This window comes from Molothrus aeneus, chromosome 1 (assembly GCF_037042795.1).
Source record: "Molothrus aeneus isolate 106 chromosome 1, BPBGC_Maene_1.0, whole genome shotgun sequence".
NCBI lineage: Eukaryota > Metazoa > Chordata > Aves > Passeriformes > Icteridae > Molothrus > Molothrus aeneus.
This window is the reverse complement of record NC_089646.1, coordinates 55,308,984-55,323,294: the sequence shown is the minus strand read 5'-3', so window position 1 is coordinate 55,323,294 and position 14,311 is coordinate 55,308,984. Positions and strand designations below refer to the sequence as shown.

The 14,311-nt window shown below is 39.6% G+C and overlaps 1 protein-coding gene across 1 annotated transcript in view; it reads right to left on the bottom strand.

The window, feature by feature from the left end:
- The window catches only part of SLC9A3 (solute carrier family 9 member A3), a 49,526-nt gene extending 38,337 nt beyond the window's left edge, over positions 1 to 11,189 (bottom strand). The window contains exon 1 of the mRNA XM_066544778.1: positions 11,000 to 11,189. Within this exon, the coding sequence (XP_066400875.1) occupies positions 11,000 to 11,189 (190 nt within the window). The remainder of the gene's footprint in view (positions 1 to 10,999) is intronic.
- Positions 11,190 to 14,311: the final 3,122 nt, after the last annotated feature.

The following is a 14,311-nucleotide window of genomic DNA, read 5'->3' as shown; positions in this document are numbered from 1 at the left end:
AGGCTAGGGAACATAAGGTTCAAATAAGATTAATATATTGTGTATTAAGGCATTACTGCTCTCCTTAAGTCCATGGTCAATGTGAGTCCTTTTTTTTTAAGCTCATGTAAATCGTAACAACCTCATCCTTAAATCAGAGAATGTCTGAAAATTGAATTAACTTGAGTAGAGGAGGGGGAAAGTGAATTATAAAATTTTATTTTTCACTGACTTCAGTGATGTATCTATCCTACTAAAAAAAAAATTTGAATCTTCTGAACTTATATTCTTCATTTTTAACAAAAATTTTGGAGGATCGTGGACTTTTTTTCTAAATTTTGTCACGGAGAAAGTAATAAAACTCACCTTCCTTTTCCAGGCACTTCTACTGCATAAGACAGTGTAAATTTTCACTGGTACATGTTTCAGACTCTGTTAAAGATGCTACACAGCCACTTAGATATCTGGCCTGAGTGAGCCACTAACCTATCTTTTATTCTTGCCTTGGATCATAAGACTTTGCTCCATGCAGCAATTGGAAGATCCAGCTTCAAATATCCCAGAAGATTTATAGAATTTCGAGGAGCAGGTGGAAAGGTGGCTCCCTCATTTGAAAGAATACTTAGCATGACAGCGAACTGAAAAAATTGATATTCAGTGATTTGATGCCTCTTCATCTTCTCTAAGAAATGCTGCCTGTACAGCAGATACAGTGTATTCCACAGGATAACACGGAGAGCTACTGGACGAGTCCTCCTGAGGATAGATTGCCCAAGCGCAAAAGCAATCCTCTTGAAGCTCTATAGAGCAAAGTTCCAAAAATCTTACATTGCTAACTCATGATAAGACATTATAATTAACAGAAGTCTTGATAGAACCTGTCAGGCAGTATTTTATGACAAAATCCTTTCAATGAATAGAAAATATTTTAACAGAAAACCTTTAATGACAGTCAAATGCTTTTCTTTGTGATAACAAAGCAACAGAAATTGAGAAATTAATTAAAACATTTATGTGTTTGTTAGGCTTTGAATGTAAATATGGAGATTCTTTCTGCAGTTTTTCTTGTTCTTTCACAATCTAATTCCAATGTTTTTATGCATATGTAATAGCACCCTTATCTGTAGCTTCCATTCTGCCCTTCATCTCATACCTTTTATCTTACTTTTTTATTCTTGATCAGGGCAATGCTCAATTCAAAAGTGTTTATTTTTTTAGACGTAGACTATCTTTCTCAGTTCATTACACCAGAAAGATTGTGCATGCAACTTCAAATACTTTTTTGCCTAAGAAGTTATTTGTGATTTCTTTTCTACATGGCTTCTATGGTAGCAAGTGAAACAATGGAGAAGTATGAGAATAAACACAGCATTTAAGCAGTAGTTCTACTTAGAAAAAAAAAATACACTATTCTCCACTAATGGTCATCCACAACATCTGATCTGACCAAGTAACTGAGTCCAAAATATCTTTATCTACAATTCAATAATGTTTCTCGACAAAATACCAGTTCAATAGTTGAAATGTCCTCCTATCCAGAGTCAGAGTTTTCACAGTCCTTTGTGAAGTGAAATGGAGTTAGCTAAATGAGTATAATTTCGGGAAGGAATAGAAGACCATTATGGCCATAATTTAGGGTTCTTTTTTTAGAAGGACAAAGGCAGTCTTCTTGAGAAAAGCCAATTAAAAATGGACAAACTGAGACAAGGTTGCAAAGTGCCAGTGCTGCAAGTCGAAGATGCAGGAGTAATAGCTGCATAAGTATGGAGAGCCACGGAGGTGTGCTTTTCTGGCATACAGCTTGTGTGCAGAAAAGGGATTTGTAGGAAACAGGATAGACTACAAACACCACCTCTGAGTTTACACATGTTCCTGCTGACTCATTTAGCTGCTACTTGAGCTTGGTACTACCAGTGAACAGATCTCACTGCACATTCCCATCAAGCAATAATGATAATTCTCATTAGAATATCAATTCTTCCTGGGGCAAAGTTTGGCTAAAACAAGAGATGAAACTCACCGTGTATCAGGTAAGAGAAGGCAGAAGGGTGAGTGATATATGAATGAAAGCCATTCATAACAGAAAATTGAAGCCACTCTGATCAGAGAGCACCTAGCTTAAAGGAGAGATAAACTATGCTGGTACCTTGTCATTCCTTTATTTAATTCATGACGGCATGATCAAGTGGCTACTATAGGACCACGTTGTTTTCCTCTCTTCTCTGTAGTGTGCAATTTTGCGCTATCCAAAGTGTACCAATTGCATACACAAATGTTGCTTTCTTTGACCGGGTGAGATGCAGATGAAGGTCTACCCATGTATAACCACTGCTAATCCAAGGTTCGGCAGATCTGACAGAGCAACTAATTCGGTAAACAGACTCATGAGGGACAAGAAATTTCCCAGGAGGAGTCAGCATGGTTCACTACATGAAAGTGCTTGACCAACTTGAAAACAATAAGTGATGCACATGGAAGATGAGGGGAGACCAGTGCCTGATGAGTTTCTAATGAGCAGTCAATAAGGCCTTTGACGCTGCCTCCCAGAACAGCCTCAGGCTGTTGCTCTAGGGGCTGGATGAGCCGCTGTGGGATGGATTGAAAACTGGATGAATGGACAGACCTTGAGGATGGTGATCAGTTGTGTAAAGTATAGTCGGAGGCTTGGTAACTAGCAGTGAACCCCGGGGTGTCTGAACTGAGTCCAGTCCTGTTTAACATTTTCATTAATGGTCTGAACGATGGGGCAGAGAGCAATTCAGCAATTTGGCTGATGACACAAATTTGGAGGAGTGGCTGATAGGCCAGAGGGACTTTGACAGGCTGGAGAAATGAGCTGACAGGAACCTTGTATAGAGTTTGGCAAAGAGAAGTGCAGAGTCCTGCAACTGATGAGGAACAACCCTCCACACCAGTATATGTAGGGGGCCACCCAGCTGCAGAGCAGCTTAGCAGAGATGTGAGTGTGGCCAAATACTGGCACAGGCTGCCCTAAAGGGTTGTTGTAAATAATCAAAAGCTGTCTGGACATGATCGTGGCAATGAGCTGTAGGTCATCCTGGGTGAGCTGGAGCATAGGACCAGATGTTGCACCTTTCAACCTCAACAAGCCTGTGACACTATTATTTTATGAATCTGTGAACTCCATACGAGACCCAGTATCAAACAGTTTTCCCCAGTTCACTACTCTCCCGAATTTATTCCCAGAACTAAATAGGATGGAATAGCTTAGAGCCAGAATTATTTCAACAGAAAATCTGGATATTTAATTCAAACCAGGTCTTAGAGCACTTCAAACTCTAGACTGTGCACAGACAGAAGAGCAAGCATTCAAAAACTGCTTCAGTCATTCTGGAATGAATATTTTAACCACTTAAACCACTAAGTATCATTTATTAACTGAATTTCCTAAGCATATATCTAAGCTGCCAAGGTCTGAAAATTTACATCTAGATATTCACCAGTTTAGTATTTCACTGGAGTAGGATTGTAATATCGCCAAACTATATCTATATTTAGTTTTATGTATGATCACATAACAACTCTACCTCCAGTACAACTGTTAATGTATCAACATAACATTAACATAAAGTTATCTTATACTAACTGGTATCACCTAGTCCCTGGAATATTATTATATCACCAAACCAATGAAACAAGTTAATTTTAATAAAAGAGCTAGCAAGTCTCTCCATCAGTTTACAATCTATTTGCACCTGGGAGATTTTCATTGTGGAATCTCACGGTCTCAAGACCTTTACCGCTTTCTTAATATTTAATATTTTCCTCAAAGCTTAACTTATGAAACTGGCTGAATCCATAAAGATACTAGTTCAAACTTACCCCCCCCCCCATTTTTAAAAAGCAGAAATAACCATAACCACATGTTTTTGAAAAATCAATCTACAATCTACACTGAGATTTTCTTCCCTGGTATGTGATTACTGCTATTTTACATTTGGCTTTGGCAAAAACCAAGGCATTTTTTCTTTCAATAGATAAATGCAGAACTTCTCTCCTGGACACATTTTAATGAATCCAGAATTACTGCTTTTATTTTCATTTAATGGAAGGAGAAAACTCTCCAGATCCAACTACTTAAAACCCCTGTTATTGTGCAGGCCTTTCAGAATACCTTCCAGTTTTCTTCTTCCATGAATGAACATTAAATATTCGTGCCTTAATTGAAAGTGTTTCCATTTGATGTCTTGCATTCCATCTTGGTCAGCTCTTCCTTGTCAGCCTGTAGTTTCAATGTTTATGACTTTACAGTGCTGTACATAGCAGCCAATTGGGTATCAAGTCATTCCTTCCACAGGGAATATAATATTTTCCACAGAAAATACTCTGCAAATTGCTTTACAAAAGGAAACAAAGTATTGCAACACAGCCAATCCACCATGCTCTTCGGTTTACCAAGACAGTTTTAATGGTCTCTAGTTTTAAAGGGTTGCCACTTGTCAACAAACCGAATAACAATTAAAGACACTAGTTTTTCAGGCCATTAGTCTAACTTCATTGCTGCAGGGAGGAGAGAAAAATCAGAGACATTTTCCTGAGAAAAAAGAATACTCAGATAAGAAATATTCTTCTTTGACTTTGGACTCAACATTTCATCTTGGAACAGAACGAGACATATGATACAGAAGAACTAAGTAATCCACTAGCCCGTTTATTCAGAGCAATTAAAACTCAGGTAAATAGGGCTGGGAACTCTTTTAGTTGAATTCCAAACATTTCTTAAAGCAAACTTGTGGTAAAACTACTGATATTTGACAGGCTTCTGGTTGTATGTGTCAAACAAAGTAATAATTCAGGATTTCCAGTACCAGCTTCCCTACTAAGCATCTCTAACACACAAAGGTCCACAAGAAACAAAGGGGGACCTCAGAGCTTTTCACTTGAAGAACAAGTGTACACCTCCTCTGTACACCCAGAGACACCTTGGTCTATTCCTTGTGGGGCTGTGGTCTGCTGCATTACCACATAAGAGATTTACAGTCACTTCGGGGGATTTGTAGATCCCTCTTGGTAATAAGTGGCTTGAGCTCTGAAGACAGTAAATCAATGGTTTCAACAAGCCTAAGACTACAGTATTAAAAGGATTCGATTGTTCTGCAGAGAACGCCGAGCACTTTGCACACAGGTGCCTGAAAGTAATTGATGGCAGAGATCCTTCCTTAGGTATGCATGCCTGAACTGTATTCAATTCAGGGCCATTCTCAAAATGCCATTGTTTTCTTAGGTAATTCACACAAGTTGCCATTGTACATTTGCTATTTGCCAGGGCATGTAATCTGAATCTTGTCAAATTATACTTTCCTGATATCTTCTTCCCTGCTCTAAATAATTAAGACTTGAGACTTGCAAGACTTGGAGGGGGAGGTGGAAGAAGATAGATGTGTGTTACAGGGAGACAGGAAGTACAGGAAAATTATGAGTAAGGCACAAAAGTAAAATGGAACTAAAATGTGGGAATAGGCAGTCACTTAAAAATATGGCTCACAGATTATCACTTAAAATATGGCTCGCACAGTTGTTCCTAGCATTGGAAAGGCAAAGCTATTATTCAGTTTTGGAAATATTCTTTTCAGATGCCTAAAACTTATAAAATATTAGATATAAAAGGTAATTCTTTTAAAAGATAAGAGATTTTACAGTACTTAACATTCCTAGTTCACAGGTATTTTAAACAGCACGTTGGAGAAGAAAATACAGCATCATACAAAAACGAAGACAGCAGATATGTAATAATTGCCAGCACAATTTTATAGTGTTTCTATGACTCTCTGGGGAGAAAATGCATATGCCTCTGTTCTAAGTGTGCTAACCTGTTTCAGCTTCTACTGACTTCACAATAAAGGTAAAAGAAGCATTTTCCCCTTATCTTTGTCAGGATGGGCGGGAGTGGCGGCGGGGGGGGCGGGGGGGGGGGGGCGGGGTGTGGGCGGTGCGGAGATAGCTAACTCCAGACTTCTTAGGTCACAATGTAAAGACTTTTTCCATATTATCACTTGCTAATGACGGCAACTTTTAACAAGATCTACAATCATGAGGAGGTTTTAAACTTTGCAGGATCTGGTGATATCATCACCTTTGAATCTCTGACTCCATTTTCAGTTAAATACACCCAGTAAAGTTCTGCTAAGCACCCTTCAACATTTTTTCTAACTATGTCATTTACTGAAGAATTTCCAACAGAAGAGCTAGTCTCACATTTTTTATTTTATTAAAACAATACCCTAAAACACTTTCTCTACATAACTGACACTTTTCAGTAGCTAGAGTGCTAGGAGGAGAAACTTTGGAGTCAAATGGGCTTTTGTTATGACAGTTTGCTTTGGAAGGAGGGTTATTGATTTCTTCAAAGAAAATATTGCCCCAGGAGTCTAAATTAGATGGATGGTTAGACCTGCCTTTCACTGTTCCTTCCCCAGCCCATCCCTAACATACTTAAAATTCTCCACAGCAATTGTTTGTGTTAACAAAATCTAAACAGCTCCTTTCTCAGGGTAGTTTGAGACAATGTGAAGGAGTCCAGGCATGCAGAAACTAGACTGTTTGTGGGGAGCCATATCTCTAAGCTTAGAGATGCATTGTGCTCTGAAGCTTGTGGTCCTCCTGGGGTCTCAAGAGCTGATGGACTCAACAAGTTCATCTGACACTGTATCTTCATCAGTCTTTTCCTATGTGTTTGCTCACTGTTATTGAATCATTTCTTCTCCCTCCTCCAAAGCATTGTGGCATTCCTGAGGACAGATTTACCAGCTGCCCTGGATTCAAATTTCACTCCCACTTTTTGATTTCTTATATAAAAGCCTTTAGAATTTGTATGCAACTACACAGAAATTAAGGAAAAAAAAAATTTGTGACATTCTTAGACTCAGCATAACCTATACCAACAAAAATGGTTGGCAAGAGGTTTGACTCAGATAATGAAAAGGTTGTGTAGCCTTCCTCATTCCTGTTCATAGTCACTTACTCTCCCACTATTTCTTCCAGTTGCTTATCTGCATACACGGAGCAAACCCAGCGGGTCAGACAGACAGAAAGGCTGCTTTGAAGAGCTTTTTTTTTACTTTGGAACAATTACCTATTCTTCTGTAAAAATGTTGAAAAAATGTTATAAAAATATTAGAGTACAGAAAGGGATTTAAACTGCAAGAAGGAATTTCACAATTTCCCCAATATAAACTCCAATGAAGATATAAATACAATCTCTCTCTGTTTCCTAGGATTCTGAACAAGTGTAGAAACATGTATTAGATATCCCTCAAGTAGAAAGCATATTTTTTTTTTTTGCATTGACATGGTCTGAGAAATACCATCACAAAATTGTATACAATGTTCAGTGTTAAAAAATTCTTCTCTTAGCCATTTTTAGCTTCTGAGCTCATTATTTCTTCCCTTCTTCTACTTCCAAAGTTTTCTGATCTTCCACCTGTTCCTGCCTCTTTCTGTGGAGACTTTCCAGCTGAAATATTTTGTGTCTTCTATGCATCTATTTATTCAAAGTTTATTTCCAAGATGTTATCCATGACAGACATATAAAGAAGAAGAAGAGCACATTGCCAAGTGAGCTTAGAAAGAATGTGAGAGTCTGGTCAGCGTACAAGTGTCTTTCATCTTAAACCAGAACTACATTGTGTGAGCATGTTGTTTAAAAATGGTACATCCTTTACCTACAGCAGGAAATATCTGTACTGTCTGTAGCTATAAATGCATACGTGTGCATTTGGAGGTTATTCTTTTTCAGTGGTTTTGCTTATTTCTTCTGAAGTACTGAGATAACCAGGACGTGGACTCCTGAGGTCCACCAGGAGGGTCCTCTGCTGTACCTCATGTACTTAATGTAGATAAGATGATTTTCTGGCTTAGATTTACAAATGTAAGTAGTTTATTGGCCCTATCCCACAAGGATACTCCTCTGTAGTGATAAGACAGCCTACCAAAAGAAGAAATAAAGATCATTAGCCAAAGCAGAACATTGTGAACCTTAAAAATGTTTCACGTGAAGTGGAAGAATGAAAAGTTGGAATATCTCAGATGAAGAGGGTCAAACCAAATAAATTAGAATATGTTAAACAGTAGACCAAGATGCATCAAAAGTTTCATGGAAGACACATATTTTTTTTATTTTCTATAATGCATGAAAGCCAATTGTATGAAGATTCTTTTCCACAGTTTCATTTGTAGCAGTATTTAGAGTTAACTAGTAACTAGACCAAACTAAAACTAAAAAAGCAGTTTCCTTCTCCAAAAGCCCAAAACTAGTCACTTCTTCATGTATAGGGATACTTATGAGATTTAATATACAATAGTTTATGTGGCAGAATACCTTGTACACAATATGAACATCAAGCCCCAGAAAATCTGCAAAAATCTCCTAATACAAAATGCTTCCCCCAGTCATATAATATCATGAACTGAAACTTGTTTTTTTACAAAAATCCTGAAATTCCACACAAATGAAACAAAACAAATCTAAAAAAACCCTGAAAGCAACAAAAATTCAAATAAGCACTAAACCACTAATGCTATTCCAATTCGAGAGAAAGCAAAGTATTCTCATATACCTTTATCCCCAGGTACCAACTGCAATTCCTAGAACACTTCCTGCTGACCCAATTGTCTATCATCCATCAGTAAAATAACTCCCAATCCCTGTAGCCATGGAGAAGTGAGCTTGCATGTGTAAGAACAGCTCCTTCCCTGCTGAAAAACCCACAGCACAACCAGCACTTTCACTCCACTACAACTGACCTGCTTCAGGTAGTAAAGAAACCCAAGGATAGATGTTCTATATTTCTTTCTCAGTTCTTTTCTGTCTGCTTTTTGAATATGTAAACTTTCTTTGATGCAGCACAGGACTTTTGCAATTCAAAATCTTCTCATAGATTTCTGACCTACTTTCCAGAACCCTTGACACACAAAGGCAGACAGAAGGCAGAAAAGCTATTTTTTTCAGTTCCCTTTCTCACAGACTTATATGAACACCTTCATGATTTCTTCATTAAGAAGGTGTTGAACAGTGAGTGTACATTCTTGCTTTCCTCTGTGTTATTTGTAACTGATGGGGAAAGCAGAGACATTCATAGGCTCTCAGGGGAATACAGCAGTTATCCACTGCTTCTCCAGAAACTATGTCCAGAGAAGTATAGGATCAAAAATACAAATGTGAAGAGAGAAACATACAAAGCTTGAGAGCTCTGGGAAGAAAAGTGATGGAGCCGATGATAAGTATGATCTACTAATAAGTGACATGCTCTGTGCAGCTATGAAAGAAGTACAAAGAATTTAAAAACAGAATCAGCACCACCTGGTTCCTGACAGTAAGCGCTTTATCAAGAGTTTATATCAAGGACTTCATGCTGAAATGGCTCATATTAATCTCAACTAATCTCAATCCAGGCAATTGCAATTTAAATATAGTACAATCTAACTGTCCTGTTCTTGGGTTCAGTGGCTTTAGACACAAACTGATATGGTTGTGCACCACTAATATTACACTGTACAACTGGGCCACATGTCCAGAACAGCAAAGCCTAAATAGCACAAGGCCTTAATAACTATACTTTCTTAGAAGACTATCTAAAAAGACAGTTCAAACAAGCAGCCTGTTTATTACTTTGTTCAGTACAATTTTATAGGTACTCAGTGTTGTCAGTTGTTTCGTGTATATGGTTTCCCCAGCTTTCTAATTGCTGTAACTCATCAATAAAAGTAAATTAAAACATAATTGTCTGTTATGTAAACTCGGTGATGCAGCAACTGTCTGAAGACAAACTATTTGCATAGTGTAGTCAAACAGGTTCAGAGAAAGGTATTTAGTTATATATCTATGGTTAATCAAGTAAAAGCCAAGATGCAAATACTGCTGGAAAATTATGTACAATATCACCCCAACCTGTAACATACTCCTTTGTAAAATACTTTTTTGGAGTTTGAAGACAACATTTTCCATCCAGGTCTTACTGTGCTTCTCTTATGTGCTAGACAGAATATACCCAAGTATACCTTTTTACATCTTTCATTCTCTGTGGCATGAAAAATCTATGGGATATGATTCTGGTATACCAAATTAGTATTAAGAGTACAAGTCCAGAAAAGTCTTCAGTAGGATTTTCAGCTGACCTTCTGAGAGGAGACTGATTATAGAAAAGATTTATTTTAAATTAAAATGGCATTTACAGTGTCAGCCAAACTGAAGGTGTGTTTTTAGGCAAAAGGTCTGAAAGTAATAGCATCAATCAAGTAAAATGCATTCTAATTAAACAGCGACTTTTCTCGTTCAGCAAACTGCATTACTGATACAAGATCGCTTTTGGAGAAAGTCACAAAGTTCAGAACACAAGAGTTGGAGCATTCATATAAATTCATTTAAACTACACAGAAGTTAGGCTAAGTCCTGGCTTTTCACTTGTTCCAATTTCTTGAAGAAAATTCTGGGTGCTCTAAAGCTTGTATTTTTTTCAGCTACATCAGATGATCTGATAATATGTGTTGCCTTTCTCTATAAACGATGCTCTTTCACTAATCCAACGATGCACTTCAAAGCAGAAAATGCTAAGTTCATATGTGCAGTTTGCACTGGTTAGTTTTGATATTACGACCTGATATAGCTAACAACCATAGGCAGGAGAAAAGCATATCATAAAGTACGATAGATATTGTGTAAGCAGTAAGGCCGGATTTTTGTTTCACTTTTGCAAAAAAGTTTTTCCTGGGAGCCAGGGGAATGCAAGGTCTCAAGGAATTGAAAGGGTTTTCAAGGAGTGAGATGCAGAAGCCACAGTCGTGGGCGGTGAAAATGAACCAGGTAACCCCTCGAGGCTGGTGAAAATCACACTGCTAAGCACCGTGTAGGGCAGTATTATGAAATCAGGACAGAGTACAGTAAACCCCCTGAAAACGGGTCAGCGGACCGATGATAAGCTTTCTTCATTTACGTTGGGTGGGAGAAGGGCTAGGGGGGAGGGAAAGGGAGAGGACATGTATTAATATGTAACTCCAGACTCACCGATTTTGGCCAAGCTGGCCACAAGTATCCAGAGTGCAATGATATACGGCTCCTTGACGTGATCCCATTTGAAAGACACGATGGCAAAGCTTTCGTTGCTATTTTTATGGCTTTCCGAGCTTCTCTGTCCCAGCGCCGCTGGGAGAGCCATCAGCCCCAGGAGGAGCGCCACTCCAGATACCGGCCTCATCTTCAAATCACACAACAAAATTCTGCTTCCCCTTCCCGGAGAGATCCCGCCTCTTCGGAGGTTCTTGGGGGCGAGGTCCTTGTCCCTGCGCCCAACGGCTCAGGACGGTGGGACAGCGGCGCGAGCGGCCGAGGGCGGCAGGGTCCCCTCCTGTCCCGTCCCGCACCGGCTGCCCCAGGCGTCGCCTAGCGTGGGGTGGCACAGGACGGGTCAGAGGCTCCGCGCACACGCAGATGCTTCGAGCTGGGGTCCCGCTGCTCGCCCGCACTTGCCTTTATCAGGCTGTTCCCGATCGGGCGGAGGCGGAGCCTCCCGCAGAGGCTGCCGTGCGGGGACGGCGATGCCCTCACTGACGGAGCGCCCGGGGGTCGGCGGGCAGCTCCGCAGGCTCTGGGCTGTGTCCGTGAGGCCCTGGACAGCTGGGCAGCGAACAGCAGCGGCCAGCGCTGGGAGCGCTCCCGCGGGTATGTCCTAGGGGAGCCCGGCGTCCGCGCCCACAGCGGAGCCGAGTGCGCGGGACATCCACAGGTCTCCTCGGTTCGGGCACTTTGGATGCTTTTGTACTAGCGTCCCTCCCTCAGCCTCACTCTCCCGACAGGTTGTCACAGAGGAAACGCACTCTTTTGCGCTTCTCAGCCTCGAGTCCCCTTCTGAGCTCGATCGAGCTCACCGAGGGCACAGCGGCACGTTCCTCGGACCAGGAACGTGCTTTTTCTGTCCACCAGAGAGCACCTCTTCCCACGGTGCTCGGGGAAAGGACAGCAGCGTGCAACATTCGGCTTTCCACTTAGATCTGCTTGCAGCTGCTTGTTAAGATGTACTGCATTAAAAAAGCTATCTGGCTTGGTTTGCCTTTTTTTTTGTTTGTTTGTTTTTTAATGCTTACACCGTGAGACCTTTTCGGAGACTCTACTCTCTCCCTAAAGGCTGTTTTCCTGCTGATAACATTTGCCTGCTATCCTGCGTGGTCCATGATATCACGGGACCATGGTGCTGCAGGCAGACGGACCCATGATAATCATCACCTTGCAGTAAAAGGACAGCAAAGCATCCTGTTCCCGACGGGCAGAGCTGAGGGCGCCCTTCCACACACCTCAGCAACAGCCGCAGCAACTCCTCTCCACTCTTGTGTGCTCCAAAACAATCTGTGTGAAGTCTGCTCCTTCTGTGACTTTCTGTGGAAAAACACTACCTTTTTGTTTTCCTAACATAACAGCTGGTTTTATTAGAGATAAAAATGAACAGGACTCCTTTAACTCCTTTAAAAATTATTGGAAACCAAAGAAATTATTTTTTATTATTTCACTAAGGGGAAAACCCACACTTTTTCATAGTCATCTGTCCTGCACAGACACTCCATAAATAAATTAGCTAGTTAATTAAATCTATAAATTTCCATGGCATGTTATTTTCATTATTACCTCAAAGCAAGTGCAGGCCCCAAATTGGACCAACTGTCTTCAAATAATGAAACATCTTGCAGACTTTCTTTCCTTCTTCATTATTTAAGTGAAAGGGAATTATATGGGAAGTTTTTTATGAGAGAGTAAATCTGAAGACAGAATTAACAACTCTTTTTAGGAAGCATGACAGACAGCAAAATATCTCCTTCACATTCAGTAAATGTTGTAGACAAAGACCTGAAGAATTCTTCAGTATCTAACAACAAATTCTATCTACATTTTTTTTATCTTTTTCAGAGCATGATTTGGGCACCCAAATGTTGTTTAGAATTTGCTCCTAAGTTCTGTGACTTTTCTACAGGTGGCTGTAGCCAATGCCTTAGTACCATTTTTGTGGATAGCCAGTTGAGAGAGAAAACTGTAGCTGGAATTAGGTAGCTGCTGATCATCTGTGTAACCTGTTGCTGAGCCCCGTGGAGAGTATTAGTTCCTAGCCATGAACATGAATTCTGTTTGCTACTATTAGGAGAACCATGAACTTCATTAGAGACAAGCTGTCAGCAGTGTTTTTAGTATCACAACTTATTCCAAGTATGCTCATACCACTGAAATTAAACATTTCAGCTGCAGCTAATGAAAGGGCACCAGTGCTGCGAGTGTTCAATCTTATATTAATGATTTTTCCCAAATCTAATTCTAAAAAATGCTAACTCATTAGAAAAAATCATGTTGTCCAGATGGTTATTATTAAATGCGTCTTAGATCAAGAATACCTGCAGCAGAGCTAGAAAAATGAGAAAGCCTTCTCCGGTGGATCCTTTCTAGAGATAAGGAAAGGCTTGGAGGAGCACCAGTTAAGATCAGCCTCTGATTGCCTGTAGGCAATGTTCTGCCCATGACAACAGTAACCAAAGTTACATGCCAATTCTGAGTTTGCTGGCTGAGGAAACCAGTATTAGGGAAAAAAAGTTGTCACTACAATCTTGTAAAAACAAGGTTTAAAACATTGTTAAAATGCCAACACTGTATTTCTTTTAACAACAAGAAGTTAATAGTTCAAAGTGCACTTGTGACTGCTTGGAATTTTTTTAAGTTGGCAGGGTATCAAATGACTGTAGATATCAGGGAATTGTTGTGTGATTCATTAATATTTCAGCACGACACAGAGAGGACAGAAAAAGGGACTGACAATCGTGAATTTCCTATAGGTACACCAATACATGTACAATAAACCAAGAATCCACTGAGTATTCATGAGCTTATATACAAAATACGTACTTGTACAAGCATACAGTTGCATATATGCATTTATTATCAGAGTCCATTTTCTTGTATGTTCTTTATGGAAGTCCTTACATAGTTTCCAATAACCTGACTCTGTATCAGTAACAAAAAACATTGGTTGAGTATTATGCTTGCAATAAAGATATCATATCACACAACAGATGATACTTCCTGACTTCCAGAAAGATTGCAGAAGGAAAATTTCTACTTACTGAAGAAATAATGGTGTTGTGTCCTGAACCTTCTTTTTTCTTTTGGCAATTGACTTGAATGGATTTGAATGGAATATGGTTCCAGTATATAATCTTATGCCATAATGCCAACTGTATACAAAGTTAAATAGAACAGTAATTATTGTGAATGGAATTGCATCAATAAAACTGCACAATTTGGTGAAAATTACTGTAGATAAATGGAGAAACACACAAATTTATA